Source organism: Lemur catta, chromosome 18, assembly GCF_020740605.2.
Source record: "Lemur catta isolate mLemCat1 chromosome 18, mLemCat1.pri, whole genome shotgun sequence".
Classification (NCBI taxonomy): Eukaryota; Metazoa; Chordata; class Mammalia; order Primates; family Lemuridae; genus Lemur; species Lemur catta.
In genome coordinates this window covers 40,749,763-40,774,662 of record NC_059145.1, presented here as the reverse complement: position 1 = coordinate 40,774,662, position 24,900 = coordinate 40,749,763, and the positions used below count along the sequence as shown (strand labels likewise).

The following is a 24,900-nucleotide window of genomic DNA, read 5'->3' as shown; positions in this document are numbered from 1 at the left end:
AGCCAGCAACAGGAACTGAAGGGAAGAGGGTCTGGTGATACCACAAACAGCTGTATCCTGTGGCCCCAACAAGAAGGTGTACTCCCTGTTTGAATGCCAAACAAGTCCTCATAAGGTTAGGGGCAGCCAAGAAGGGAAAGAGTCAGAACCCTCTGCCTAAGGCCTCTGTAAAGAGTCTCTGAGAGCTGTTTCAGGACCACGGTATATCAGTCAGTGAAAGAGAAAGGGGCTGGTGAGGGGAGAGGGCAAAAATCTCAAGGAAATCCTGTTTTCTCTCATCAACAAAACCCACATCTGTCTGCTGATGGGCTGAAGAACAGAATCATGGAGCCTTTGATTGGATGGACACCATCCAGTTCAACCTTCTACTGGGTACAACCTCCTTACCCAACAGCCTACTGCTGTGGGGCTCTCACTACTAACTTCATGCCAGGACTGCTCTTATTTTAAGCCTCTTCTTATTTTGAGATAACAATCTGTCTTTCAGCCATTTCCACTTTGTTCAAAAATGTTTGCTCCCACTTATCTAGCTTTCATTTTGGGACCATACAAGCCAAATCCTCTTGCTATTCCTTCCATTTTGGCACATTTCTCTTCCACTTTAGGTAAGAAGATCTGGTTCCTTCCATCTTTCCTCATATAAAGTGGTCCCAGAGCTGGACATCACCACCAGATGTGATCTGAATTTTTTTTCTCTCATAGCTTCCAATGACAGGGCTTCCAGGTGATCAGAACCTCCTCCCTACTATTGGCCCAATCACAGCAACATCAAGTGATTGATGGGTTTCAGATGGAGGGAGCACTCACAGACTACAAGTCCAAGGCCCTTACCCACAAAAACAGGAGTGTGAGAGGAAAGATTCCAAGGAAGCGCTGAAACCTTTTACTCAGTGGAGACTATCAGCTCAGGAGGCCTCAGAGGGCCTGAGTTTGTTCTCTGAGCAAAGTAATGAACTCTTTCTCTTTAGTATCACCACCAAGGGCACAAGGCCCAGCCTGAGAATTTCTAATGTCTTCTCTTCCCTGTATAATCCTGACAGTGTGATCTCTGTTCCTATTCAGGGTAAACTGGCCACTTTCACTTCTGCTTATCTGCAGCCTACACACTGAGAAAGAGAGAAAAGAGGAGGTGAGGGGGAAAAACCTTGACACACAGCCCACATACATACTAGATAGGGAAGGCTGTGGTGTTCTGGGAACACAGAGGGCATGTCCCCCAGAAGCTGCTCACTCATTCCCTGGCACGTGAGCCCAGCTCTGCCTCATCCCTCTTGGAGTCAGTGGCTAGACCCGATCATCTCCTGGTTGCCAAGGGAGTAGGACCTCCTCCTGTCTTCACTGGCTCAGGAACACAGAAAGAATGCCCTAAGAGAATTTAGGGCCTAAGGGAGCTGAGAGAAGCAGGGCTCATCAGACCAAGCTCACCCCCAGATGTCCATCTAAGAAAGGAAAGAGGTGACCAAGGGGACAAAGGCCTGCCAGGAAGCACCTGGCTGAGCTACATTTTGCTTTCCTACTTAAAACTCAGTCCTGACCCCACCTGTATATAGGGAAGACATTCTTTCAGATAGGAAATAAAACAAAGTTCTTAGATGAGCAGTAACATCCAAACTAAAAAGTTATTTTAACCCTGTATATAAGACAGTGAATTAAAATCAAAAGTGTTTTGTGGCAACGACCAAGGGTGTCCTTTGGTCATTATGTGCTCTCTGGGCTGGGTCCCAGCCTTGGAGCAGAGTGGCTGGAACTCTGGGTAGGTGGTTTAGCAGTTCTGCTAGAGCAGGTTGGAGTTGCTGATTTCATCCTTTAAGGTACTGGTGATGAGACTCTATTTTCTATGTGTCTGCTGGAGGCCAATCGTGGTTTTCAAGTAACTGTGCTAGACACATAAAAGGAGAGAAAACAGGAATTGATTAGGAGCTGTGGACTTAACAGGGACACAGAATCCAGCCCACTGACATTCACCCTATCATTTGTCCTGTAAACATCATAGTTTTGGGACAGATTCCTTCTGACTAGCCCCAATTCTGTGGGAAATAACCTTTTTTTTTTTTGAGACAGGGACTTGCTCTGTCACCTAGGCTAGAGTGCAGTGACACAATCATAGGTCACTACAGCCTCGAACTCCTGGCCTCAAGAGATCTTCCCGCCTCAGCCTCCCAAGTAGCTAGGACTACAGGTGTGCACCACTGCACCTAGCTAATTTTGTAAAATCATTTTTTGTAGAGATGGGGTCTTCTTATATTTCCCAGGCTATTCTTGAACTCCTGGCCTCAAGCAATCCTCTTGCCTTGGCGACCCAAAGTGCTGGGATTACAGGTGTGAGCCACCGCACCCGACCCACAGAAATAACATTTCATTCAAACCCTTTCATTCTTTCATCTTACAGAAAGTGTGTAAAACTATTTTAAAATGGTCTGGCAGGCATGTTTAAAAGAAGGCATGTATGTTTCAAGAGCATACTTGAAAGTTTCTGACATGGAATAGGTTCAAAAAGAAAAGAAGGGGATTCTGTCTCCAGAGGAATTAGGGTCCACGTACTCTGAAAGGCCCTCCCTCTGCAACTTCAATCAACTATATGTTCACAAATTCTACTCTTTTAGTGCATTGCTATGCTCTTAGAAAGCAGGTGAAAAATGTGGGCTGAAACAGAAACAGTAGGCAGAAAGCAAATGCTAAAACTAGCTTGGAATATGGAGTCCTCACAAAGTAGGGAACTGAACCTGAAGCTCCCACATTAAGCTGGAATTCATAAAGGGGGCTAAAATGGTCTTGGGTTGGTAATGCCCCATGACTAACTGCCAAAAGCAACTGCAAACCCTTTCAGAAGGAAAGTAATTTCAACTTATGTGACACACACACACACACACACACACACACCATCATACACACACACACACACACACACACACACACACACACACACACACACACACACACACACACACCATCATGAGACCTGGCAAAATAGGAAGTAGATTTTTACCTTGAAAGATCTGATCCTATATATTTCCTACATAAAAACATATGTGAAAAATTTAAATAAATATAAGGTAGAATCAAAAGAGCATGGAATGGTTCAAGTATCTGGACAAAAAGTTTGTGCATGTTTGTCTTAAACATTAAACATTAAAAATGACCAGTGCAGAAAGTTCTCATAGAGATTGGGACAAAAGAATTTTGACCTGTAGAAATATAGGATTCTTCTGTTTAATGATTTAGAATTTAAATGTTTATCTGAGACTTTGAAACAACTAAAGGAAATGCAAGGTTTGTCTGGGATATCAAGAGAGAAATTCATGGTGGTAACCATGCAAATAATTTTGGTTCTATGATCTATCATTTTGGTTCAAGATATTTTCTATGATCTTGAAGTAACTTACACTAGTTAAAGCAAGTTTAAAATAATTTATAATAGGTGGCTCATGCCTGTAATCCCAGTGCTTTGAGAAGCTAAAGTGGGAGGATCACTTGAGGCCAGAAGTTCGAGACCAGCCTGGGCAACATAGTGAGACCCTGTCTCTATAAAAAACTTTAAAAATTAGCTGGACATGATGGCATGAGCTTGTAATCCTAGCTACTCAGGAGGATGAGGCAGAAGAATCGCTTGAGCCTAGGAGTTCCAGGCCACAGTGAGCTATGATTGTGCCACTGTGCTTCAGCCTAGGTGGAAGGGTGAAACTATCTTTAAAAAAAAAATTAGCCTCACCAATAATGGGATAAACCAATATCATGTGCCTCCCGATATGATATACCAAGAAACACATAACATCATTTCTGTGGCATTCCTGCCAAAAATGTATAAATTGAATTTAAATCACAAGAAAACATCAGACATACCCAAACTGAGAGGCATTCTACTAAAACTGGCCTGTATACTTCAAAAATTATGAAACACAAGGAAAGACTGAGGAATTGTTCTAGATTAAAGGAGACATAGCAACTAAATGTAACGTGATCTTAGACTGGATCCTGGACTGGGGCAAGAGGGGAGAATAGCTATAAGGACATCATTAGGATAATCGTCAAAAGTTGAATATGGAATTTAGATTAAGTAGTACCGTATCACTGTTAATTTTCCTAATTTTGATTATGGCATTATGATTATATAAAAGAATATCCTTGTTCTTAAGACATAAACATTGAAATATTTGGAGCAAAAAAGGCAGAGCATAAAATGTTCTAAAATTCACTGTGGTGACGATTGCATATATTTGTAAATATACTAAAAACCAGAGTTGTACACTTTAAATGGGTGAACTGTATGGTATGTAAATTATATCTCAATAAAGCTGTTTTTTTAAAAGAGCATGAAATAAGAGTTTATCAAAAGTAACCAAGTATATTTGAAGGAGAACCAGATAGAATTTTTAGATAAAGCTGATTAGACACAGCTGAGGAGGGCATCTGGAACAGAAGTCTAAAGAAGTTACCCAAATTACAGCATAGAGAGATGAAGATCTGGAAGAAACAAGAGTTTTAACAGATATAGAGGACAGAATGAGAAAGTCTAAAATACATCTATTCAGAGTCCTAAACAGGAAAATAGAAAGAAGAGGGAGGCAAAAAGATATTAGTTCCAATATCCCTTCATGATTTAAAAAAAAAAAAAACACTCAATGAACTAGGAATAGAAAACTTCTTCAATCTAATTAAGGGCAGGTTCTAAGAGTCTCAAAGTGTGCTACTCAAAGGGTGGTCCTGGACTAGCAGCGTGGACATTATCTAGGAGCTTATTATAATAGAAATGCAGAATCTCAGGCTTCACCCTAGATACTGCTCCATCAGTATCTGCACTCCAAAAAGATGCCCAGTGATTTGTATGCATAGCACAGGGTGAGAAGTGCTGCTCTATGAGACCTTCAGAATCCACATAACAAACCCATTTCATTCAAACCTCTCTGAAAGGGCTTCAGCTCCTCACAGCCATCAAGTCAGTGAAGACATCAGCTTAATCCTAAATGTAAAGAGTGAACTCCATTTGGGGGAAGGACTTTCTAATTATGACACAAAATCCAGAAAATAAGAAAGAAAAGACCAGTAAGACTGATAAACTCATGCTATGGTCTGAATATTGGTGTCTCCCATTCATATGTTGAAATCTAACCCCCACAGTATGATATTGGGGACCTTTGAGAGGTGATTATGTCATGAGGGCTCTGCCATCATGGATAGGATTAAGTGCCCCCCTATAGGAGAGGCATGAGGGAGCTTTTAGCCTTTTGCCCTTCCACCATGTTGAGGGCACAGCTAGAACATGCCATCTTTGCAGCAGAGAGAAAGCCCTCACAAGATACCAATTCTGCTGCCACCTTGATTTTAGACTTCCCAGCCTCTAGAACTATGATCAATAAATTACCCAATCTAAGGTATTTTGTTATTAGCAGCCTGAATGGACTAAGAAAACTTGATTTCATAAAAATCAAAATAATTACAAAAAACCATAAATAAAGACAAAAGACAAATGACAAACAGGAAAAAATAGTTGCAACTCATATCATAAAGAGCTAATTTCCCTAACACATAAAGAGTTCCTATAAATTAATAAGAAAAGTCCCCAAAACCAATAGAAAAATGGGCAAAAATATGAACAGTTTACAGGAAAAAATTAAAATGGCTCATAAACTTAGGAAGAGGCTCAACTTCACTTATAGTAAGATAAATGCAAATTAAAGCTACACTGAAAGACCATTTTTCATCTTTCACATTGGAAAAACACAAAAAATGGGATAATATATCTTGTGTGCAAGGCTGTGGGGAACAAGCATCCCATACGCTCTGTAGCTGCTGTGGTGCAGATGGGTTCAGTTCTAGGCAGACAATTTGGCAGCAAACATCAAAAATACAAATATCCTTTTGACCAAGAAATTCACTTCTACAAAACTGCCCTTCAAATATATTCACACGTGTGAATTCACATTTGTACAAGGTTAATTATCACAGCTATATTTGTAATAGTAAAGAAATGGAAACTCCTAAATGTCCATCAATATGAAATGGATTAAATAGATTTTAATGGAATACTACTATGCAGCTATTAGAAAAAAGAACACAGGGCCGGGCATGGTGGCTCACGCCTGTAATCCTAGCACTCTGGGAGGCCGAGGCGGGTGGATTGCTCCAGGTCAGGAGTTCGTGACCAGCCTGAGCAAGAGTGAGACCCCATCTCTACTAAAAATAGAAAGAAATGATTTGGACAGCTAAAAAAAATATATATATATATGTATATATATAGAAAAAATTAGCCGGGCATGGTGGTGCATGCCTGTAGTCCCAGCTACTTGGGAGGCTGAGGCAGTAGGATCGCTTGAGCCCAGGAATTTGAGGTTGCTGTGAGCTAGGCTGACACCATGGCACTCACTCTAGCCCAGGCAACAGAGCAAGACTCTGTCTCAAAAAAAAAAAAAAGAAAAGAAAAGAACACAGAAGCACCTACAGGTCAACACAGCATGATCTTCAGGAGGTTCTGCTAAGTGGAAAAAGCAAGATGCAGGACAATGTGCAAGGGGAACGCTAGAAACAAGTGAAAGGGGTTTCCTGTCAGAGGGCATTGGTGGGAACTGATGGATGGGGGATAGTGTGTTTATACTTTCATGGTTTTTTTTAATACTTAAAACACATGAATATATCACTTAATGAAAATGTAAATAAGTAACTATGAAAATATTTTTAAAAGAATGAGCTCACTTGGGCAGTTGCCCCTTGTGCATCTGTCCCCTGCTGTGTAAGTACTGTTTCTGGGCACAGAGGAGTGCACAGCACACAGCCCCGCTGTGTTCTGGCTCCAGGCTGGGCCTTGGCTGAGTGGAGAACCTCTGCTCCAGCCCAACCTGCTCAGGGAGGCGAGTACCAGACACAACCTATGGCTGATACAATGTCTAGCTCTGCCTCGGCTGCATATGGTCCTCTGTCCTCTGCCACCTATGCAAGCTGGCCCCTGTTAGAGAGGTCCTCCCTGATAGGCAGTGGCCTCGGGATCCTTAGGCCATGTCCTGGGCTGTGAACCATACCTGGGCTAGCTTAGCACTCACCAGTCAGGTCCCCTCCACAGTCCCCTCTACTGTGGGACCTCTCTACAGTCTAGCCCAATCCTAGTCTGGAGCTGGCAGAAGACACCCACCGAGTGTGGGAGACTCCGGATCTCCTTGGGCTGGAGCCATTCCTCCCCTACCTCTCTAAAGTAGGGAGTGTGATCCTGGGTTTCCTAGTAATGAGGTCCCTAAGTCCCCCACCCTCCTAAGAAACATGAACTTCCTGAGTTACCTTCTGTTCTGTCTTAACTTTGGCATTGTAGAAGGAGATGGAATCAGGGCCCTCAGGTAGCACCGTCTGCTGCAGCTGGCTGAATTTGTCCTGGTCATCTTCTCCCTGGGGGAGGCCCAACCCAGCACAGTCCCTTTAGTGTGGCATTGTCAGGATACACCCTGGCTGGGCCTGTGGTGGGCATCAAGGCAGTACCTTGCTACATTTGCAGACCCCCACCGAGAGCATCTCACAACCCTCTAGCCTCCATGTCTGTCAGTATCCTCACAGACACCACGCTGTAACTGCCACCTGGCAGTTGATAAGCAGGGTGAGCAACCCCAGGGGCAGGATGAGCAACCCCAAAAGGGCAGCAGCAGCAAGCGTGGTGTTTTGTGTCTCCATCCCCCAATAACTGTACCCGCCCACCTGCCTGGGCCAGCTGTGGGAGAGGCTGGGAACACCTCACATACTGCCATGTGTGTGGAGAGGACAGAGGACAAGGGGCACTGCCCACTGCCCCATGCTCAACCATCACCATGCCCCTGCCCTTGTGCTGCTCACCAGAGACACAATCCTGCTGGCAGGTACCATGCCTGGCCGGATCCTGCTGCCTGGCTTCAGTGCCACCTGCATCTCCTCAGGGATGACAAAGGACTCATTGTACCAGATGTCAAATTCTGCAAGGAGATGAGGAGACAGAACTGTGAGGTGTGAGGGAGCCCCTGTGAGCAAGCGGGTAAAGGCCATGTGCACCCATCTGTCTTATACCTGTTGCAAGCTGATTGCCTGTTCACTTTCTGCTCCAGGGTCTCGCCTTGTACACATCTCCACCTCTGGCCCTCACAGTCCTGGAAACTACACATCTGAAGCCCCTACCCTGCCCCCGCCTCTGCCAGTGAAAGCTCTGATGGTGTTCCCAGAACTCAAGCTGTGACCTTGCCCTGAGCCCCCCTGGACCTCAGGTGGCCAGCCAGCCTTCCCAACTGGCGCACCCGTGAGCAGACGGTGCCGACACTGATCCACCAGCCGCTGGCAGTACTGGATCTCAGCCCTGAGGTCACGCAGGTCCTGGTACTCGCTGCGGTACTGCTTCTTGAGGTCTTTGAGCTTCAGAATCAGCAGGAATTCCTCCTCGTCGATGATCATCAGCCCCTTGTTTTCATACTCACCTGCAAGGTGATGGAAGAGGTCAGAGAATGAGGAGGCATCTACCTGGGGTGGGGGAGGAAGGCATTCCAGGAGAGAACAGTGTTGGCAAATCACAAAGACTGGAGACCACAGGCAAGGCTGGGGTGTGACAAGGAGATGGGCAAATCTGTAATTCCAGCACTTTGCAAGGCTGAGGGGAAGGATCACTTGAGGCCAGGAGTTCGAGACCAACTTGATCAACATAGCAAGATCCTGTTTCTACCAAAAAGTAGAAAAATAGAAAAAAAAAAAAAAGAAGAAGAAGAAGAAGAAGGCGGCGGCCAGGCTGCCAGGGCATGTCTCATAGGGAGAGGGAGCTCAGATCAGTGGGGCCACACTGGTATTTTAGGACAAACAGAGGTGGCAGAGGAAAAGAGTAGAGATGACCCATGCCCCACACTCATTTTGATCTTAAACCCTATTGGCCAAAGATATTTAGTAAACACCCCTATTATGCAAATGTTTTTTTTTTTTTTTGTAAATTATATGCATAACTTGCCATCATTGGCTAGTACCACAAGGCACTTAGGCAAGGTTCCTTATTGGTAACAATGATGTAAATCTACATTTCAAAGGGTCTCTTTTCTTTTTTTTTGAGACAGAGTCTCACTCTGGAATCCAAGCTGAAATGCAGTGACATCAACATAGCTCACTGTAACCTCCAACTCTCGGGCTCAAGCGATCCTCCTGCCTCAGCCTCCCAAGTCGCTGGGACTACAGATGCCTGGCTGATTTTTCTATTTTTAGTAGAGACGGGGTCTCGCTCTTCCTCAGGCTGGTCTCGAACTCCTGATCTCAAGCAATCCTCCCATCTCAGCCTCCCAGAGTGCTAGAATTACAGATGTGAGCCACTCTGCCTGGCCAGTTATGCTATTAGTCTTTTTGCATGAACCTTTTAAGGTCAGTGTGATGAGAACTGTCAGGTTAAGACAAAATAATACGGTCTGCAAAGACACTCGTCCTGCTGTCCACTGCCCACAGCACCTGAAAGCTTAGCAAAGGCATCATCACATCAACCCCCCCTCTCAAGTGTAGGGTAAGTGAGTTCTGCATGTGACTGGAGGTGAGGGACTGGAGTGCACAAGGCAGCCTCCAGGTGCTGGAGGAAAGTGTTAGCACTTCCTCTGACATCATTAATGGATGAGGCAAGGGTCCTGACTCTGGGTTCTGGGATCTGGGGTGGGAGGGTTCCACAGTTACCCTCACCAGGTCTCCCATCTTTCTTTCTTTCTTTCCTTCCTTCCTTCCTTCCTTCCTTCCTTCCTTCCTTCCTTCCTTCCTTCCTTCCTTCCTTCCCTCCTTCCCTCCTTCCCTCCTTCCCTCCTCCTTCCTTCCTTCCTTCCTTCCTTCCTTCCTTCCTTCCTTCCTTCCTTCCTTCCTTCCTTCTCTCCCTCCCTCCCTCCCTCCTTCCTTCCTTTCTTTCTTTCTTTCTTTCATTTTGAGACAGAGTCTTGCTCTGTTGCCCAGGCTAGAGTGCCGTGGCGTCAGCCTAGCTCACAGCAACCTCAAACTCCTGGGTTCAAGCAATCCTTCTGCCTCAGCCTCCCGAGTAGCTGGGACTACAGGCATGTGCCACCATGTCTAGCTAATTTTATATACATATATATATATATATATATATTTATTTATATATATTTTTTAGCTGTCCAGATCATTTCTTTCTATTTTTAGTAGAGACGGGGTCTTGCTCTTGCTCAGGCTGGTCTCGAACTCCTGACCTCGAGCAATCCTCCCGCCTCGGCCTCCCAGAGTGTTACGATTACAGGCGTGAGCCACTGCACCCGGCCAGTTCTCCCATCTTTAATGTGGAGCATTCTGCTGTGGTCTATGTGCTGTGTGGCATCCCTGATGTGGTTATTTTGATAAGCAGAAATCCTCTACAGAGTAGAGTCTTCTGTTGAGGCTGGAAGTGACTGTGAACATCTTATGTTCTACATAGAGGATCTCTGATTATCTCCAAGAAAAAACTTAAAGGATTTTGCATTTTTCTTACATTTTCTCTATCTCTTTTTTTTTTTTTTTTTTTTTTTTTTGAGACAGGCTCTGGCTATGTTGCCCAGGCTGGATTCCAATTCCTAAGCTCAAGTGATCTTCCTGCCTCAGCCTCCTGGGTAGCTGGGACTAGGGGTGTGCTACTGTCCCCAGCAATTTTGTATTTTTCTTTTATAGAAGACTAATGTTCCATATATGCTGACTTTCTAGGCCAATAAGTGGCAGTCAATCATAAGGTATCTAAGCAGGTATATTTAAACATGAATTTACTTGATCTGTTCTCTCAAAATAAAGGTATTTTATTTGGCATTTTAACAACCAGTGGGAAAACAACTGCTTTTGGAGGAAAAGAGCAAAAATGGAGTGGTTTTTTGATACTGATAGATAAAATTTAAAATATTTTAAAAATATTGTTTATTTATTCTTCATCTCATCCTTTGAAAAGATCCATTTTCAGGTATACTTAGAAGTAAATGATATGCCAGCACAGCATGCATATACTTTATTTTAAATATGTAAATATGTAATAAGGGGCTGTATGTTCAAAGAAGATATGGGCAGAGGGGACAAAGAAGTGCTTATTGGTCCTGTAATCACTATGTCCCCTCCCTAGAAGTTCTGGGTAGGTGCACATCTAAAGCAACCATCACTGGCCTTCTCCAGTTTCCTAGACCCTTAGGGGGCTTTATCCTCTGGAATAGCATGTCATGGTTGGTCTATAGGATATGAGCAGAATAGCCCTAAGAATTTGAAAGTAATGTTGCCCTTTGAGAAGTAAATGTGTAAAATACACCACCTGTGAGTGAGATGACCCATCTGACCTGCAGGAATAAACCAAGTGACATCTGGAGATCACTCACGAAAGTTGGTCTGGAACAGGGTTGTGATTTATCAAGGGAAAGCCCAATAGTATTCTGTGTTGTGCCTTGTCTGGAAAAAGACAATGAAACTGAGCCAGGAATATGAATAACAGTGTGTCCTCTGAAACACCTGCCTCAGAGTTGGGATGGTCAGTACTTAAAATGCAGGTTCTGGGCCCTGCTTCATACCTCCTGAGTCAGAATGACTGGCTGGGGGTCTGGGAATCTGCACTTAATCAGCCCTCCCAGATGAGTCCTCTGCATGTTCAAGTACTTGGTCCACAGTACAGGGGTTGGGCAGAGCATGCCACTGGGACAAGGGCACCAGGCCAGGGTAACAAATCAAGGGTCCCTGCTTTTTGAGCCTGGGCTCCCCCCCCATGCCACCTGCCCTAGGAGATGAGAATGTGCCAGGCTGGCACAAGTGTCAGAGATTCAGCATGGGGAAAGGTCTTACTGATACTGAGTCCCTTGGCCCTCTGGTAGCCACATTCTCATTTCCTTCCTTGTCTTCTCATAGTCCCATAGTCCCCATCCCAATCTGACCACCATGGCTGTTGAGGAGATCACATTAGGACCCGGGGACCTTGTAGAGCTCACCAACTACCCATTTCCCAGGATACCTCTACAGGATCAAGGGCCTCTTTGGGGACAGTAGCACGTGTTGGGTGGAAGGCCTAGCACCCAGGTTTAAGATAATGCAATAATGGAGAACCAACAGGCTGGCTGACAAGGAGGGACTCTGTGCCCTGCAGGGCTGACCATGGCCAAGTGATATGGCCAGGAGTGAAGGCTACATCCCAGCAATCCCTGCTGGCTGCCTCCCATCTCAATCCTCTAGTGCCTCAGTCCCACTTGGAGCAGGATGACGTTGAGACCCCATAACCCTCTGGCCATCTTCTCATCACATTTACCTTGCTTCTCCCGTAGTGACTTCTGGAAGTTCAGTGCCTCCTTGGTCACATCAATCTCCCGCTTGATGGCATTGATGCGCTGTATGGTCTCACTGGCCCTTTTCCTCCGTTCATTCAAAATGGACTTGTTTTCTTTGAAAATGCGGTTGATCTCACTACCTCGCTCATTTTTAAACTCCTCAAAGGCCATAGGCTTGGGGGGTGGGGTGCTGGGCCTGGAGATGGAGGAGGAAGCCAAGGAGAAGAGAGAAATGGGGCAGCGGCCTTGGAGCCATCAGGCACTTCATCTTTCTTCCCTGGGGCTTCTATAGGTAGGAGGCAGAAGTCTTAGGCATCACCTGCTTCAGACAGGAGCTAAACTGTCTAGGAATCATTCCCTCATCTTTGTCTTATGCAGCATACAAGGGCACATGCCCACTGCAGAAAATGAGGTAAGCAAGTAAAAGTGTAAGAAACAGAAAACAGAATAAAACAAAAACTATTCACTTCCTTTCATTCAACCACACTTTCATGTATCACCTTCTGGATTTCTTTCATGTATTTTTGAATGGTTGAGGCCATGCACTATGTATGTGTGTATGTTTGTTTGTTTGTTTATTGTTGGAGATAGGGTCTTACTATGTTGCTCAGGCTGGAGTGCAGTGACCATTCACAGGTGAGATCCTAGCTCCCTGCAGCCTCAAACTCCTGGGCTCAAGTGATGCTCCTGCCTCAGCCTCCTGAGTACCTGGGACTACAGGCGCACACCACCATGTCCAGCTCTGTATAATTTTACATTTTACTTTTTTCACAGAAGCACCCTTTCATGCTATTAAAAACTCCTTGAAAACTCTAGTTAATGAGATGTAAAATGTAGTTTTGAGGCACGGGTAAGTGAATTGATATAGGCAACTTACTTTGGAATGGGCCAAAAAAATAAGATGGAAGGATAGAGGGATATTCACATGATGAACCAAGTATGGTAACAGGTTAACTACAGAATTTGGAGAGTGCTCGGTGTACAGATGTTCACTGTACAATTCTTTCAACTTCTCTGAAGGTTTGGAAATGTTCGTAGCCTAAGGGAAAAAAATTCTTCATGCACATCCTTGCACAATCCAAAGGCAGAGATAATAATTTACTTAGTGCCCTTTCCCTAATGTTGGCTATTGAAGGTGTTTCAAAAGAAATTTTTTTTGCTTTTTTAATTAATGATGCAATGAACATCTTTTTGTATAAATCTTGTCCACATCTCTATTTCCTTAGGATATATTCTTAAAAACTCAATTACTAACTCACTAGGGAGGGGGACTGGGTGGTTGGAGGAAAGGGAAGGAGTTACATTCTTTCATCCCTTGAGAATTTTGTAGCTTTTGAATGTGTTACTTATATAAAAGATATATCATTTTAATTACTTACATAATTGCTATTTGGAGGGTCTAAAATGATTCTATGTTTAATTGTGTATCTTTGTGGATGACTTCTGAGGTTGGATCATTTTGCATGTGTGTAAGTCATCATGTTTCTTTTTTCGGGACTGTGTTCCCAGCCGTGCCCATTACACCTTATTGTATTTCTCTTGTATCTGCAGGCACTCTTTACATGTTCAGGATCACACTCTGGTTTTGGTTGATCTGGTGCAGGAACTAACATTAGATGGTTACCACTCTTTTTGCACCCTTCCTTTTGCTCTCCCTTTGCTGCAACAAGGGGTCCAGTCATAGGTACCATGCTCTTAAACCTATATCTTGCTCTTGCCCTATAATCCTATCTTTCTGTCCTCAATAAACCTCATTTTCGTGCTTGCCTAAAAACAAACAAACAAAAACCAGATGGTTACCTAATCGGGTGTAATTCCTCCTTTGGGGAGTCTGAGGGAAGGGGCTCAATGCTGGAGGTTTCCCGGTCTCGCAGAAGCATGTCTTTGACATCCCCATCCTTGGAGGATGGAACCAGCTGGGTCTTAGAAGTGGAAATCATGTCCAGGTCCTTGCCACTCACGGGGCTGCCAGCACCTTCCTTTCTTGTTAAGGAGCTGGAAGAAGAAGGCAGGGAAGCCCCAGGGCTCAGTTATGGGCAGTAAGGGATTTCAGATGCCAAGGCAAGTGACCTTTCCCACCCTTCACCATACTAGGTGCTCCACCCTCCTCAGCTCCTATCTTGTTCATATACCTAGGTCACAGGGCAAAGAGTCTGACCCTAACCCATGCAGATAGGGAGGGAGAAGAAAGCATTTTTATCCCTTTAATCAGAATAAGGAACTCTCAGCAGTCTCAGCAAGGGACACCTGGGAAGAATGGGTCTCCATGGCTTAAAAGTGTATGGACCTGCAGGATGGGCTGCAGGTTCTCAGGAGCCACTACAGCTCCTGAGGTATGAGGTGCACAGTCATCCCTGGAAGGACTGGTAGAGCCCCCATCCAGGGTGGGTCTGTCTGCGGATGAATGGTAAAGCAGGATGGGTCTGCCCTGCTTCTCTGACCAGTCCACACTCTGTTCTCGCCACACATCAGGGTCCATACCAGCTCCCAGAAAAGTAGCCATCCTCCCTCTCCAAGTGATGGCACTCAGTGTGTCTTTCCTTCAGGAGAGACACATCTGAACAGGACTGAACTGACAGGAGGATGCCCATGGCTCTTCTCATCATTTCCTCTTCTTTTCTTCTGCTGCTACCTAACTCTTGCCCTGCACATGATAGTTTTCTACAATCAGCTTTGGCTCATGCACAGGGACTGCATTCACTCACTTATTCTCACAACAACCCCAGTGACTTTGATGCTATTATTATTATTCCCATTTTAGGGGTACAGAAACAGAGGTGCAGAGAGGTTGTCATGCCTCACACAAGGTGACCCCTTGGTGTAAGAAGCGCAGAGAAGGGAGACAAGCCCAGGCATCAACTCCAGAGTCTGTGCTCTTGGCCACTGCTACACAGCACCTCCCAGGGAAGGTGGGCTCTTAAGTGGACCTAAACATTCTTCCCACCTTGCACATGCAAATGAGTCTGCCAGAAAGGTGAATTGGGGTTTTAGGTGACCTGAGTGCTGGTCAGCAGAAGGACCCTGGTGAGGTGGAGGGAAGGGTACCACATGAAGGACCAGAAGGCATGAACTCTGGAGTGTTGGTCCGGCTTCTTGCTGTGACCCTACTCATTAGTGGCATGACCTTGGGAAGTGACTTCCCCATTTTGAGCCTGAGTTTTCTCATCAGTATAATGGAGACATTAAACTCCCATCTCATGAGGTTGCTGTGAGGGTGAGAGGTGACCTTTGTGCTATGGCTGGTTCCAAACCAGCCCCAGCCTGGGCTCCACAGATTTGCTAGTATTGGCAGCAGTGACATCCGTTGTGACAAGTAGCTGAGATATGAGGGGGAAGGGGGGAACAGCTCGTGTCCTCCCATTCGCCCACCACAGAGGGCCAGGTACTGAGCAGGTAGAGCAGCAAAGTCACTCACCTGACCTGATCTTTGAATGTCTTCCTGGACTTAGATTTCCTCCCAGGTTTGGAAGAGAAAGGGGCGACCCCAACTCCAAAGCCTTGTCCATCTGGCTCCCCCACTAGGTGGCCATCGACATCCATAACCCCCGCCTAGATAGAGAGGGCAGCCAAAGGATCGTGAGTTAGAGTAAGGCTTTGGGCCCCTCAAGGACCCAAGCGTATATGGCCCAAGGCTCATGGTAGGCATGTTCACCTCATATACCAAGGTTTAGCTGCTGCTAATGCCAGCTTCAGGCTATCTCCAGCAGAGCTGTCCCTGACTACCCTACCAAATGTCAACTTTCCACATCAACCCCCCTCACCAGTCTGGTGCCTCATTCCATACTCTGAGTATCGTAAGGCTTGTTTCCAATCAAACTCCAGGAATTGGTCTTGCTTATTATTATTTTTTTTTTTGAGACAAAGTCTCGCTTTGTTGCCCGGGCTAGAGTGAGTGCCATGGCGTCAGCCTAGCTCACAGCAACCTCAAACTCCTGGGCTTAAGCGATCCTACTGCCTCAGCCTCCCGAGTAGCTGGGACTACAGGCATATGCCACCATGCCCAGCTAATTTTTTTTTCCTATATAGATTTTTAGCTGTCCAAATCATTTCTTTCTATTTTTGGTAGAGACGGTGTCTCACTCTTGCTCAGGCTGGTCTTGAACTCCTGACCTCGAGCGATCCACCCGCCTCGGCCTCCCAGAGTGCTAGGATTACAGGTGTGAGCCACCGCGCCCGGCCAAGGTCTTGCTTATTATTAACCATGTCTCTAATTTATGGAAATCATTTTCAATTCAAAAGTGGTTTATTCTTACACAGGTCACCCCATGAACATCTACGCTCATCCTGATGTTGCCTTTATCTGTTGCAATCCTAGCTCTGGTTTAATGCATGACACCTACTGCCTTTGCAAAGGTCTGAGGATGGAAAATCTGAGGTGAGTGTTGTTAGCAAGAGGCAACCATGCTTACCTTCTGGACAGCAGAGATGGCTGCAAAGTCATTCTTGTCTATGAGGGTATACTTTCTGCGCAAAGCGGACTCCACTTCCTGTTCCTGTTGGCTTGGGAGAGAGGGTACACGAAGAGCTGTGCTCAACCCACTTGGGCAAAAACTAAGTCCTGGGATTAGAAGTCATTTGGGTGAGGCCCCTTGGAATGCTCTAATCATGAACCAGACTAAACAAAAGAGACAAAAGGGCTCATTGCCCCCGTGCACGAACCCATCATCTAGCCCAAAAACTTGCACGGGCCACCCTCAGGTACCCGGTGTGTCTGCGCCAAGATGACATTTAACAAGGACTGTAAGCCTGACTCAGGACCATGCTCCCCCACCAAGGTTCTGTCTCTAACAGGCCCCTTGGAATCATGTGATCAGCTTCTGTGACATCACCCAGCATGACCTACTCAGGCTGTGGGTATGTCTGTACCTAAATAAAACAAAACTGCCTCCTGAGGTAGAGAGAGTAGGGAATATTCACAGTGCCTTGCTCTGGGCACACTCAGGGCTAGCACTCCATAAAGACCTCCTTTCCAATTAATGAACTAAGTAAACATCCACCAGGCACCTGGGCACACCCCAAGGACTCTGATATGGCTCCTCACCCACGAGAGAGAAGGAGGTGCTCCTGGAGGTAAGTGCCCAGATCACGGGAAATGAAAATGGCAGCCTGATATAGGAGTGTGTGTGGGGAGGGGAGGAAGTCCCTCACCTCAGCACCACGCGGAACTGGTTGAACACCTCCTGGATCTGTCTGAGGTTGATTATCTGCAGGAAAGAGAGCAAAGCAGAGGTTAGACCACAGGCATCAGGGACTGACCAGGCTGTCTATGTTAGTAGAGAAATCAGGACCCCTGGGCTGACCTCTGGACTATCTGTCTTGAGAAGGGGATGTCTGCAAACAGCCTCTCAGCAAAGTGGCAGTCAAGCCCTCTTCAAGAGTAGAAAAACATCCGATTAATAGCTTTAAAACTAAGTATTTAATGAAGCTATAAAAACTACCTTTTCTAAGTAGAGATCTCTATGAAAATGAAAATGATTCTAGACCTTGAAAATACTTTCAAAAAAATCATTTTAACAAATGTATTTTCTCAGCTTTCTCCTGCCTCCAAAAGGTTCACTCTGTTGTCTTTTTTTTTTTTTGAGACAGAGTCTTGCTCTGTCACCCAGGCTAGAGTGCCGTGGTGTCAGCCTAGCTCACAGCAACCTCAAACTCCTGGGCTCAAGAGATCCTCCTGCCCCAGCCTCATGAGTAGCTGGGACTATAAACGCACATCAACACACCCAGCTAATTTTTTCTATTTTTAGTTGTCCCGCTAATTTCTTTCTATTTTTGGTAGGGACAGGGTCTCTTGCTCAGGCTGGTTTCAAACTCCTGAGCTCAAGTGATCCATCCTCCCACCTCAGCCTCCCAGGGTGATAGGATTACAAGGCCCAATCTGTTCTCTTTAGATGGAGCCCATTTACAAACCTTTCTGCATGGGCACTGGCTTTCCTCCTGGCCCTGAAGCTCACAGCATTACCCTTGATCAAAGATTTGTTTGGTACTGCCCTTCCTGGGAAGGCCAGAAGAGCCCACCCCTCAGTTGTCCCAGGCCTGCCTCTGGTAGCTGCCCATAGTAGCAGCCAGGGTTGGCGGGGGGTGCTGCCCATGTGGCTCCTGGAAGAGGGGTTTGATGGCCTGTCCAGTAAAAACAGGACGCATCTTTCCCCCTGAGGGTCCTTCCTTGTGTGGCTGCTGTCTCCCTCTCCCTGGCCCACTTCAATGTGGGCCCTGGGGTCTGCCTTGTAGACAACCAGCATAACTACCATCCCTTATCAGCTTCATTCTATGGGACACAGCCGCTCAGTTTCCTCCCCATTGTGCAGATGAGACCACTGAAGTACATGAGGTTGAGCATTTTGCTGAGGTCACTTAGCAAAGAAGCAGTGGAGCTGGGATTCAGTCCCAGAAAGCCTGGCTCCAGGGCCTGTGCATGTGTTCCGTGAGATGGGCCCCTGACACCAGGGGTCCGGCACTACCTTCTACCCACTGCACCCACTCAGTGTGAGGTTATGAGGCCAGCACAACACACACAGGGGTGTGCCCAGGACAGGGAGGCTCAGCCAGCTGAGCATGGTGGTCCCACAGAAGGGTTCCTTACATCGATCTCATCCAGCGTCCCCTCCAGGTATCTCCGCACCTGGGAGTTGATCTCAGCAATCTGAATTTCATCCATGGGGTCGTAGGTCACAAGGGTACGGTTGGCCTTAAAGGAGGATGAAGAATATGTGGATACGAAATGAGAACCTGAGCCCAATCAGGAGTAGCAGGGGCCATTCTGAGAGCCAAAGTAGGGAAGTTGGGCACAAGCCCTGCTGGCTACCCAAGCTGGCTCTGTTCCCTTCATCATCCAGTCCTGGCAGAGAAGGCCTGACACACAGACCAGATGCTTGGGTCAGAGAGAGATAGGGGAGAGAAGGGAAGGCCAGTGGATACGGGGCTTGCGACTCCAGACAGAGTCTCAGTAGACTCTGTAGGATGAGGACTATGAGGAGGGAAAGGGAGGTGCTGCCTCTGCCTTGAGTCAGGACCATGAACACCAGCCCAGACAGGCTGCCAGAGGACTCACACCCCCTGTCCTCATGGCCCTCATGGCCCCTGCTGCTGCCCCCTTACCTGCCCCCATTCCCCTTACCTTGACCCATTATGCTGTCTGCCCCAGCATCTCCCCGCTCCTCCCTTGTCTCTAGCCCCTTACCAAGCTGTCATGGATGGCCAGCTCCTGCTTCAGCAGCGCTAGCTCCTTCTCCAGGTTCTTGACCATTCGCTGCCAGGGAAACATGGGGGTGGAGGATAACAGGAGAGGTCATCAGAGAAGTTACCCCATCCCTTCCACATCAAGCACACAATTCCTCATTCTGTGCCCAGACATCCTGGCCATTCCTGGTAATCCACGGGGTGTGCTCTTGGCTTCTGAGTGATTCCCTTCCCACTGGTAACCCTTCCCCAACTGGGGTGAGTTAGGGTCGGAGAGGACCTGACCAGGCCACTGGCCTTTGCATCTTCCAGCAGAGGAGATTGAGAACAAAGTGAGCATATGCCACAGGGCCACCTCAAACCCAAGTCCCAGGGGCTCCAGGCTCTTTCCAGTCTACCAGGACAATGCTCCATTTGGTGCAGCCTACGGACTCCAGGATGCTTTCTATGCACGGTTATAACTGTCATCCTCCCCAACCATGGCATGAACATGTCACCATTCCCCAATGATAAGGACATATGTCACCTCTAATTTTTTGCTGCTACAAACAATGCTGCAAGAACATTTTTATACTCATATATTAGTGTCCTTATAGATTTCCATAGAATAACATAGTGATCTATGAGGCTCTAGAGATCTGTGTCCATGCCCTTGTTTCTACTGCTCTTCCCTGGCTCATTCTACTCCTACCAAATTTATACACTCCCACCTCTGTATTGCCTTTTCTCTCTGCCCTGGGATGTTCTTTTCCCAGGTATTCCTATGACTCTCCCTCACCTCCTTAAAATCTTTGTTCAAAATATTATATGTTAGGTACACTACAATCACCCTGTTTAAAATTGCAATCCCTTCCCCACCCCTGCACCACTCTAAAAATCTCTAATTTTTTTTCATAACACGTATTACCTTCTAGCATACCCTAGACCAGTGCTGCCTAAAAAAACTTTCTGCAATGATGGAAATGTTCTATGTCTGTGTTGTCCAATATGGTAGCCACAAGCCACATATAGCTACAGAACACTTGAAATGTGGCTAGTGTGACTGAGAAAGTGAACTTTAATTTTAACTAATTTAAACAGCCACATGTGAGTAGCAGTTACTGTATTGGAAAGTGAAGCTTTAGAAGTTACCTATTTATTGTGATTATTAATATCCATCTCCCCTACCCTCAAGAGACTGTAAACTCAGACAGAGATTTGTGTTTCTGTTTGCACAGTCATGTATCCCAAGTGCTTCAAAAAGTGCCTGGCACATAGTAAGCACTCCATGGATTTTAGGTGAGTGAGTAAATGATGTATTTTGAGAAGAAGAATTGCTAAGTAATTTGATATTTGATAGATACCTTCTGAGTATCTTCCATGAAAGAGGCACAAGGGACTTCATGCTGAGAACCCTCCCTGTGAACAACAGGGCTTCCTTTAGTTGTCATTAAAGGGCCACTGGAGGGAGCCCCTAACACCTGGATCCCAGGACTGGTGACCAAACCTGAGACTAGTCCACTGCCTCACTGGCCCTCTCCCAGACCAAAGGTCTGCTATACTCTAGCGCTCATACAACCAGGTCACCTAGGCACTGAGGCCCTCTTGTCCCTAGGCTCTCACATAGCAAGGGGTGACACACCCCAGGTGTCCCAGTGGCTCTGTGGCAATTAAGACACAAAGCCTGGGACTCAAGGCGCATGACTAGGGTCCAAACCCTGGCTCTGCTCCTCTGGAAATCCCCAAGAAGATCTCCTTCAGGTATAGCCTTCCTGTGGGATCAAGGGGAGAGGCTTGGTGGCCAATCCCACCTGTCCATATCCACTCCTTCACCCAGCAGAAAATGCATCATGGCCCAGCTAGAGAAAGTCTGGCTGAGCCACTGGGGGCCTCCAGCTTAATGACTCTGTTCAGTGTGGCACAGAGGAGCCAGGTTCAGATGTCTGGGCCAATCAGAAGGTGATGTGAGGAAACAGACCATTTGCTCCCACAGGACATCAGCCTCCAAGTCACACCTTGAGAAAATGGGAGCCACTTTTCCTAATGCCTGGCAGGCTTAGTGGCTTCCCACTCTCTCTCTTCTACTGACTGGATAGCGGCTGCCTGGAAACACAGGGCTCAGGCAGACCCCACAGAACAGGGTCTGGCAGCACCTCCTGGCTGACCAACTCCTTTATAAAAACCAGGGGCATTTGGGGGATGGAAAAAATGCCTCAGAAACAGCAGACTCAAGTAACGTGGTCAGGAGTCTGCCATCCCAGAGGGAATCTCTGGCTTCAGTTTGGTCTTTTTACTACTGCACATTTTTTTTACTATACATACATACACCCATTAATGATAATCAGCATCACTCTGCATGTTTATACTTGGTGTAAATGATAGATGCTATCATTTGGTCCACTTCAATCCTCAGGTTGTTTTCTCACTTGAGATTTATCTGTCCTGGTAGCTCTAGCTCTGGCTCCCTCATTTAGCTACTCTCCTGTGGAAGGATATTGATTGTGTTTCTAAGTTTTCACTATCACAACAAGCACTTGTGAGCACCATTCTTCTGTAAGTCTCTTTACATGCACATATGAGAATGTGTCTAGACTATACCTAGAAGTGACTGTTGCTCTGCGGAAGTCAGGAGAGTGCTAGGTAACATTGCTGAGCATACACCCCACAACAGCACTGTGCTAAGAGGTTTCGACACATTATCTTATTCTTCACTAGACCTCTTTAAGAGTAGATTCTGTTATTTACCCAATTTACAAATGAAGAACATGAGTCTTAGAAAGGGCATTTCATTGGGCTATACAGCTACAGAGCAGGGTGTTGAACCCAGGACAGCCCAACCCAGTATGCCAGTATTTCTCAAAGTGTGGCTCTGAGAGCAGTAGGAGCAGCAGCATCACCTGGGAACTTACTAGGAATGCGAATCCTCAGGCCCCAGCCCAGATGGAGAGAATCAGGAACTCTGGGAATGGATCCAGTGACCCATGGTTCAACAAATCGGCCAGGTGGATCTGACACCTGTTCAAGTTTGGGAACCAGTGCTCTACGCTCCACTCCCTCTCCAACCTTCAAACTATGGGTTAGTTCCACAGAGCCCCAGGGACTGTAATTTTCCTTCAGGATTTAGAATCTGAAAAGTGTAACTGACTTGTCATGAGCTTAGGGCATACAAATGCTCCTGTCTCCAGTAACTACAATTCCATAAGCATCTTACAGGAAAGTCAAATTAACGATAAATGTGTTTTTACTATACTAGATGTTGTCAAAATACTCCCCAAAGTGGTTGTATCAATTACACTCCAACCAGAAATGGATGAGTTCCTGTTTCTCCACATTCTCATCATCCTTTTGCATTGTCAGAAAAATTCATTTTTGCTGGTTTGAGAGTGGAATTCCACTGAGGTTTTAATTTTCATTTCCCTGGTTAATGGTGATGCTGTGCATTCCTTCTGATTGGTCAGCTCTGTTTGGAGGGATCACTCAGGCTGGGAGGAAAGAGATTTTGCAGTGACACAGGCAATTCTGAAAAATAGTCCATATCTCACGTAGAAGCCCAGGGTATCTAGAGTTCCCTCACATGTGAACTGGGTGGTGGCCTGACCTCTGTGTCAGCCCCTAAGGTTCTCCAGGGACTCTGAAGACTCTGGCCTATCCCAGCGTAGAAAGGGACTGATCCAGGGCTGCATGGTTATCTTTGGTTGAGGAAAGAAGGGAAGCCAGGCTTGTGTGACCCAGGTAGCAAACCCATATACCTTCCCCACAGTGGGGCACCTGTCCACAAGCCCCTTAGTACCTCAGCATCATACTTTTCATTGACAGCAGGCTCTGTGGTGACCAGCTTCATCCTGCTGGCAAATCGCAGAGAAGACAGCTGAAAAACAGAGCAGATAGACATTAGATGGCTTCCCACTAAAGTGAGACCCCAAGAAATCAGTCTTCTCAGAGACCCTGCCTGTCCTCTCCAGGCTCTTCAGACTGCCTTGTCCAACCCACCATGTTGGTTCACTTCCCTGAGGGGACATTGGTCAAAAGAGCTCTTGGCAGTGAAGTCCCCAAGTTGGGTGGGAGTGGAACAGGAAGAAGTTGACAGAGGGCACATACTGCAGCCTGGTCCTCATCATGTACACGATGAGGATACACATTGGTCTATTTCTTTATCTAAACCTGGCCATATTCTACTTCTAGGCCTTTGCTCAAGCAGCCCTACCTAAAGTGCCCTTTCTTCTCCTCCTTTGCTGTCTGCCTCCCCATGTTCCACTCTCTCTCCCAGGCCCAGCTGAACACCAGCTTCCTCCCTGAAGCCCTCCTGGTCCTCCTTCACATGAAGTCTCTGCCCCTTCCACAACCCACAGTGTGCGCCTTTTGGGAGGGTGGCCCCTGCCCCCCCTTCACATGCTTCTCAGAGTCCAGATCAGTGATGTCCAACAGAAATATAAAAACCACAAATGCAAGCCATATATGTAATTGTAAATTTTCTAGTAGCCATATGAGAACAGGTAAAAAGAAGCAGATGAAAATAATTTTAATATATTGTATTTAAACTTTAATATGTCCAAAATATTATGATTTCAACATATAATCAATATTTTAAAATGATTGAGATCTTTTACATTTTTTTTTGTAGGTCTTTGAAATCTGGTGTGCATTTTATACTTACAGTGTATCTCAATTTGGACCAGCCACATTTGAATGCTCAATAGCTACATATGGCCAGTGGCTGCCCTGAGCCATTGCTAGGAAGGCAGGTGCTCAGGCGGACTATAGATGGACCAGCAGTCTGAGTGGGAATGGGTAGTTCTGCGGCATTTAGGGGAGCAGGGATCTCCAGCCACACATGCTGACAAACATGGGCATGACTGCTCTGGAATGATGAAGCCAGGACTCAGCCCACCAGCCTCAGCCAAAAGTGTCCTCCCACCATCCCCAAGGGCTCTCCATAGCATTTGAGCTAAAAGGCCTCACTGTCACCACAGAGATGGGCCCCTACCAGCCTTGTCCCTCAGGGACCTCACTGCTGCTGAGCCATGAGGCCATGTCAGGATAGGATGGGGTACTGGGCCCCTGCTCTATCACATCCAACCCTGCATCAGACATCTGGGGCCTGAACCTCCCAGACTGTCGGTGAGAGTTCCTCAGCTTGCTCAGCCCTTCATTCTGTGAGATAATGAGTAGGTGAGCTTGCTGTGGCTCAGGCTCTGCTCTAAGTGCTCTAAGAGTGTTAACTCATTTAATTCTCACAACTCCATATAAGGGAGGAGCATCCTCAGTCCCATTTTATAGATGAGGATGCTGAAACACAGAGAGGTCAAGCAGTCCACTCAAGGTCACAGAACTGGTCAGTTGTGGCCAAGAAACACCCAGGCACTCTGGCTCCCAAGTCTGTGCTCTTCACTGCTGGGAAGAGGGACCTATAGGAAACCCTTCTAATGCCCTGGGTAGGGACTAGGGTAGAGCCTGGGAGGGGCCAGAGCAGTAGTTTTCCAGGTGATGGGGAAGGGGTAATGATATCCTGATGGAGGGAAAGTGTGCC

At 46.4% G+C, this 24,900-nt stretch overlaps 1 protein-coding gene and 1 long non-coding RNA gene across 5 annotated transcripts in view; one reads left to right on the top strand and one right to left on the bottom strand.

Moving 5' to 3' along the window:
• The window catches only part of LOC123623335, a 59,620-nt gene that overhangs the window by 14,775 nt on the left and 19,945 nt on the right, over positions 1–24,900 (top strand). The window contains exons 2-3 of one of the 2 annotated variants that reach the window (XR_006729831.1): positions 16,476–16,593; positions 17,219–17,288. This is a non-coding gene — a long non-coding RNA (uncharacterized LOC123623335). The remainder of the gene's footprint in view (positions 1–16,475; positions 16,594–17,218; positions 17,289–24,900) is intronic. The other variant, XR_006729832.1, reaches the window with a different exon arrangement.
• Positions 759–24,900, bottom strand: part of KIF9 (kinesin family member 9) — a 47,984-nt gene continuing 23,842 nt past the window's right edge. The window contains exons 11-22 of one of the 3 annotated variants that reach the window (XM_045530388.1): positions 23,164–23,241; positions 19,396–19,464; positions 18,799–18,903; positions 17,367–17,422; positions 16,628–16,718; positions 15,634–15,767; positions 14,019–14,213; positions 12,200–12,414; positions 8,238–8,414; positions 7,807–7,922; positions 7,264–7,368; positions 759–1,879 (exon numbers count right to left, since the gene is read on the bottom strand). In XM_045530388.1, the coding sequence (XP_045386344.1) occupies positions 1,829–1,879; positions 7,264–7,368; positions 7,807–7,922; positions 8,238–8,414; positions 12,200–12,414; positions 14,019–14,213; positions 15,634–15,767; positions 16,628–16,718; positions 17,367–17,422; positions 18,799–18,903; positions 19,396–19,464; positions 23,164–23,241 (1,392 nt within the window). In that variant the 3' untranslated portion in view covers positions 759–1,828. The remainder of the gene's footprint in view (positions 1,880–7,263; positions 7,369–7,806; positions 7,923–8,237; positions 8,415–12,199; positions 12,415–14,018; positions 14,214–15,633; positions 15,768–16,627; positions 16,719–17,366; positions 17,423–18,798; positions 18,904–19,395; positions 19,465–23,163; positions 23,242–24,900) is intronic. The other 2 variants (XM_045530385.1, XM_045530386.1) reach the window with 2 other exon arrangements.